Genomic DNA, 6588 nt, shown 5'->3' with positions numbered 1-6588 from the left:
TATAATATATACTAATATATATAGTGATTGTGCAAAACCAGAATAGTGATTGCTGTAAATAAGACTCCACAGTATAGTTGTTCTTTATAAGCGTGGAATATCATTTTGTCAGGTCATTTTTATCCCAGAATTTTTTTTTCCTTTCTAGGAGTGAACATGGAGAGGTTTGCCGAGGAAGCGGATGTAGTAATAGTTGGTGCAGGCCCTGCCGGGCTCTCTGCAGCTATTCGTTTAAAGCAGTTGGCTGCTGAGCATGAAAAGGAAATCCGTGTGTGTCTAGTGGAAAAAGCTGCTCAGATAGGAGCTCACACTCTCTCAGGAGCGTGCCTTGATCCATGTGCCTTTGAAGAACTCTTCCCAGACTGGAAGGAGAAGGGGGTATGAAAATGTGGTTTTTATATAAGCTCCAATTATAGGTATATCTCTGTTTAAAATCACATCAATATGGAAAATATTTTTCATATAATTCTAACTCTTAAAAGGTAATTATAAAAAAAACCCAACAAAAAAATACAAAAAATAATTATAGATATATATTACTGGTTGCATAAACTACAGGGAGTTTTGCTACTAACCCAATGGCCAAGTCTCTCAGACTGCTTGGCTCTGTCTTCACCTCCTCAGGAGAAAGACGAACAGTCTCCTTCCATACAATTACAAGCCGCAGAAATCAAATGGAGGTTCAGCTTTAAGTCACTTCCAGCTCGACAGCAGTGGATGTTGTTGTTGTGTTCTCTCGAATTGGCTGCAACTCCTATAGACCCTATGCACAGTAGCTCTGAATTCTGCAGTATCCTGAGCCAGTCTCACTGTCTCCCACACACTTAATCCCTTTATCCCAGTTACTGTATCAATCCATCTCATCTAGGATCTTCCTCTCCTGCACTGTCCCTCCACCCTTCCAAGCATGATGTCCTTCTCCAAGGACTGGTCCCTCCTGACAGCATGCCTGAAGTATGTGAGATGGAACTTCAAAATTCTCACCTCCAAAGAGCAACTTGGTTTCCAAGGAAACCAAGGAAAAACCTGTTTGTTCTCCTGGCAAACATGGAATGTTCAGCACTCTTCTCCAGCACCACAACTGAAAGGCTCTCATCCTTAATCATTGTCCAGCTCTCTGATGCATAGCAAGTAAACACAAAGACCATGGCCTGTTTCAGGCTCTCTTTACTCTCCAGACCGACGTTATTGCTCTTTAGCACTCTGGAGAGGTCCCTGACAGCCATGGATGGTAATTGAATTACTTTAACGTGAAAATGAAAGAAAAATCCCAAGTTGGATTTCAATTTTAAGATGTTAATTCCTATTTATATATAGTGCTACATGTTGTTTATTTATATAGTAGATTTATCAATATACAAGATGTGCATAAGGGTTGTATACTTTCTCCATGCCTAGTCAATTTGTTGGACTACATGAAAAAGAGTAAGACATCAGGATTGGACCCATCAATAGTTGGCATTGTGCAGATGGCACAGCTTTGCTTGCTGAAAATGAAGACAACTTGAAGAACGTTCTGAAAAATATCAAAGAGTGCTGAAGAGCAGTGGTGTCTCTCTGGAGACTAAGGTGCGTCTGATACAGGCCATGGTCTTCGCAATCACTTGTTATGCATCAGAGAGTTGGACAATGACCAAGGAGGATAGAAGGAGAACTGATGCCTTTGAGCTGTGGTGCTGGAGGAGAGTATTGAGAATACCATGGACTGCTAGGAAAACAAATAGATTTGTCCTGGAGAGGGTTAAACCAGGTGGCTCCTTGGAGGCAGGGATTCTGAGGCTCTGTCTAACTTATTTTGGACATGTAGTGAGGAGAGACCGGTCCTTGGAGAGGGACATCATGCTTGGGAAGGTGGAGGGACGGCGCAGGAGAGGAAGGCCCTCTATGAGGTGGATGATTCAGTGACTGGGATAATTGGGATGGGAGTGTCAGAGACAGTGCGATTGGCACAGGACAGAGCGGAGTTTAGGGCTGTTGTACATAGGGTCGCTATGAGTCGCAGGCGACTCGATGGCACATAACAACAACAACAACAGCCTTCAATATGGATTACTTCTCAACATTAAAAAAAAAGAGAAAATCCTTACCACTGAGCCAGTAGGCAACAGACATCATGATAGATAGAGAAAAGATCAGAGTTGTCAAGGACTTAATTTTTACTTCAATCTACAATCAACACCCATAGTAGCAGCATTTAGGAGACCAAAAGATGTATTGCATTGGGAAAGTCCACTGTCAATGACCTCTTAAAAGTGTTAAAGAGTAAGGATGTCAGTTTCGAGATTAAAGTGCACCTGATCCAAACCATGGTATTTTCAGTTGGTTCTGTGCTTCTGAAAGTTGAATAGTGAACACAGAAAACAAAAAAAAAGAATTAATACCTTTGAATTGTGGTGTTGGGAAAGAGTGTTTCATATGCCATGGATTGCCAAAAGAACAATCAAAAAAAGTATAGCATTCTCTAGTTTGACAGTAATTTTAATTTATTTTGTAGATATTTGTGGTTTTTTTCTAATAAAGTTGTTCATAAAATTTTGGGACCATGGAGTATCTAAAAGCAAAGAAAACAATCTTATTTTTCTAAATAAATGAATATAGCTTCATATAATATAGGGGCAAAAATGATTGGCACGATATACACAGGATCAAGTACTAATCTCATTTGTAAAAGGACAATGTACAATAGCCCCCAAAGGTACGTGGAGACAGCCAAGTCCAACCTCTACTAACTCCGCAAAAAAGAACAGTCCCCATCTTAATATCTACAGTACCAAACATACAGCTGCAAGGGCAGCCATGGCCCCCACTCTCGTGCCCCTACCCCTGGGTCCAGTGTTTGTTGCAAACTGACTCACAGACTGGACTCACAGTTATGATCTTTATTAGGGAAATGGGTTGGAGGTGGAGGAGGCAAAGGATATCACCTAGTTAAAGTCCAAGTTTAGTGAAGAGTAGTCCCAAACCAGATCAACAGCAAGACACAAATCCTCAATCATCCAGCACGCTTTGTCTCATAGCAGTCACAAGTGAGCTCTTATTTCGGTCATTCAGCAAGCAAAACCCTTACTGTCTCCATTTCCAGGGCTCCATCAGGCTGTGCCTTTCCAGAGTCTCCCCACAGTCTGGGTAGCTCACTCTCTTATGTTGGCCCCAAGCTGTTGATGATGTAGAAGATGCTGATCAACAGCATCTTGAGATCATGTACCCAAGGAAGCTAAGGTTGGTGGGTAGAGCCCCAAAGACTCACTTTACTTACACATTCTCATCTGGCCATGTGGTCAGGCCAAGGCAGTAGATAGAAAAGTAAAAAAATCCCACCATCCCACATTGTTCTCATTCATTTATATGACCTTGGTTAGAATTGTAAATTCTTGGTTCCCTTAGTTTTTTAATAAAATGTGTCTGTACATACACAATGGAAAGATCAAAGACTTCTATGAATACCATCTGTATACTTTAGAGGATATTGAATTCTAAAAATTCATTAATGCTTTCTGAGGGATCATGCTCCTTTAAACCACAAATACTTTATTGCTAAAGTTCACTTTTGTTATTCTATTATCAGAAACCGGTATCATTGAGTTATTACTGTGGAAATGACCACTACCTTAATTCCTATGAGGTTATTAATGAAGGGAAGGGAGTTGGGGTTTTGTTGCCTTTTTTAAGTTTGTTACATGTGTATTGGTAAATACCATCAAAATGTGCTCTGACTCATAGCAACCTGTGTACAACAGAAGGAAACACTAGTGACCCTGCACCATCCTCACAGTTGTGGCAGCCTCATATATTGGGGTTTGTTGTTCCAAATGGCTCTCTTAGGCCTTTGACCCAGACCATTAGTCTGAGTGGGAACATGCAAATAGCATGTGTAGACTACTAATGATATGGCCGTACTACTTGGTTTAAATTCAGCAGATATACAGACAGGAGATGAGAGTTTCAGTACCAGCAATACAGAAAAAACAGAGAATGTAGCACATGTCCTTCAAGACCACAGAGATGCCTATGAACCAAGATAAAGACATCACAGGAGCAGCAGAGAACAAGAGATGAATAAGGACGTGACATAACTGACCAGACACCATCAGTCCATCAAGTCAGAGCCAGGAGACCACGCCCAGGTTTGCTGAAGGACTCTTGGAGATAAAGGAGTCCTGTAGCACAATGTAAAACTACCAGACTGAAAGTTGGGGGCGTGTAAGGACACTTGAGAAGCTGTCCTGACTCAAGAATTGTATGCTGTTTCCAGACTGAACTGTAGCCTGTTAACTTGCCTATTAAACACCATAAATGTGAGTATGGTCAGTGAATTCTATGTAGCCACTGCAGCCATTTAATGGGTGCAGCAGCAGAGCAGTGAAAGCCCTGAGAGGGATGGTTAGTATTAGAATTAATAGAAGATGTTACAAGGGTGCAGGGACATGGTGTGGCCTCTTGAGAATTGGTTTTGTGTACAATAGATGGAGATTGGTACCCCTTTGTGGAGTTAGTGGAAGTCACCTACACAGTTTTACATATTGTTGTTGTTATGTGCCGTCGAGTCGCTTGCGACTCATAGCGACCCTATGTACAACAGCCCTAAACTCCGCTCTGTCCTGTGCCAATCGCACTGTCTCTGACACTCCCATCCCAATTATCCCAGTCACTGAATCAATCCACCTAGAGGGCCTTCCTCTCCTGCGCTGTCCTTCCATCTTCCCAAGCATGATGTCCCTCTCCAAGGATCGGTCTCTCCTCACAACATGTCCAAAGTATGTTAGAGCCTCAGAATCCTTGCCTCCAAGGAGCCACCCGGTTTAACCCTTTCCAGGGCAAATCTGTTTGTTTTCCTAGCAGTCCATGTTATTCTCAATACTCTTCTCCAGCACCACAGCTCAAAGGCATCAATTCTTCTTCTATCCTCCTTGGTCATTGTCCAACTCTCTGATGCATAACAAGTGATTGCGAAGACCATGGCCTGTATTAGATGCACCTTAGTCTCCAGAGAGACACCACTGCTCTTCAGTACTTTGGAGAGGTCCCTAACAGCAGACTTTCCCATGGCAATGCGCCTTTTAATTTCCTGGCTGCTGGTGCCAAGACTGTTGACTTGTTTTACATACAGGATTTAAAATAAAAACATGTCAACCTAGATGATCATCTTTGTGACTGCAAAAAGAAAACAGTTTCATTATTGAATGAGTGTTAAGCCAGAATGCAAAGTTCATTACCTTCACCCTGCTAGGAAGAGTGCAGAGAGAAAAAGAAAACATTACCCATTTGTTGTTGTTATTGCTCTGGTGAATATACACAGTAAAGCACATGTCAAAGGTTTATTGTTCCAGATGGCTTCCCTAGCCTTTCGGTTTGACTTCACCACATGAATGGAGGTCATGCAAATAGGGCATGTCAGTCTATCTGCAAGAGATTTGGCTAATCTCGCTATTATAATTGAGTAGATTCCACAACAGAAATTTAGAAATCATAACACCAACAAGGTAGAGAAAGCAGCACACATCCTTCAGGACAAGAGATTCTTGAACCAGCCGTTCTAGGATCTACACAAGAGCAATGGCAGCCTCAACAGATAACCAGAGGTCAATTTGAAACAGCTAGCTTGGGACTGTTGTTGCCAGAGCCACCAGAGGCCTCAACCCAAACTTGCTTGAGTACTGAGGGAAGACACCATAACTGGCAGGACAAACAATTTATAATATTGGCCACAGACATGAGGCCGAAGGTCAAAGAGCTTGCAACCATGCTTAAGAAGCTGTCTGAATTGAGGAATGTGTCCTGCTACCAACCAGAGCAAACCTGAATTGTAGCCTGTTAACCTCCCTAATAAACCACATAATCATGAGTATGGTTTCATAAAGTCTGTGTAGTTATTGCAGTGGGTTTCAAAACCAGTATAGCAGTAAGCTTGCTGTAATTAGAAGGTGCAGGAGCATGGAAGGTTATTTCTGACTTCATGGGGCTTGATTTTGTATTGTGGATGGATGTTGTTGATGGATGCAGTTCTCCTTCAGGGAGTTGATAGAGATCAGGCTTGGCCAGCCTAATGCTGCCCTCACTTTTTTTACACCAATATTTCAACAGTTTCTACATCAGTGATGTTATACAGTGGCCAAAATCTACAATCTTCCTCATCCTTGTTTTCTAAATTATTACTCCTCCAATAACATAAAACTCAGTGCTCCAAAGTTCTCTGATTATTTGAGTTCCTGTTGTCAATTTGTTCTTATATAGATAATTCTGAAATTTTACAAAGTAGGCATCCTTAACTAAAAGTTAAGCTAACCTGTGGTAATGCTTTTAAAAGACTTCAAGAAGTATTTTGGTTTGTGGTTTAAAGATTATCTCAGAGCAATAATTATATAATCTAGCATTCATTGTTATAAAAAGTCTGAATTCTATCAGTTTTAAATTGTGGTTTTTATTTTCTTCTTTTTGATCACAGATTCTTCTGTAGAATCTTTATATTTCAGGGCAAATGTTGAAATGTTCTTTTTTTGTTTTTATTTTTGTTTCTTTTTTTTTAATAATTTTAATGAACATTTACAGAGAATTTGGATTTCCATTCATTCATTGCTGCACTTCTCTACC

General features: G+C 40.9%; 1 protein-coding gene across 3 annotated transcripts in view; it reads left to right on the top strand.

The window, feature by feature from the left end:
• The window catches only part of ETFDH (electron-transferring-flavoprotein dehydrogenase), a 65914-nt gene that overhangs the window by 26920 nt on the left and 32406 nt on the right, over positions 1–6588 (top strand). For all 3 annotated transcript variants that reach the window (XM_006892781.1, XM_006892782.1, XM_006892780.1), the window contains one exon: positions 149–378. In XM_006892781.1, the coding sequence (XP_006892843.1) occupies positions 149–378 (230 nt within the window). The remainder of the gene's footprint in view (positions 1–148; positions 379–6588) is intronic.

The sequence above is a fragment of the Elephantulus edwardii genome, unplaced genomic scaffold, assembly GCF_000299155.1.
Source record: "Elephantulus edwardii isolate Elephantulus edwardi_28Jun2011 unplaced genomic scaffold, EleEdw1.0 scaffold00119, whole genome shotgun sequence".
Taxonomy (NCBI): domain Eukaryota; kingdom Metazoa; phylum Chordata; class Mammalia; order Macroscelidea; family Macroscelididae; genus Elephantulus; species Elephantulus edwardii.
This window is presented reverse-complemented; position numbering and strand designations above follow the sequence as displayed.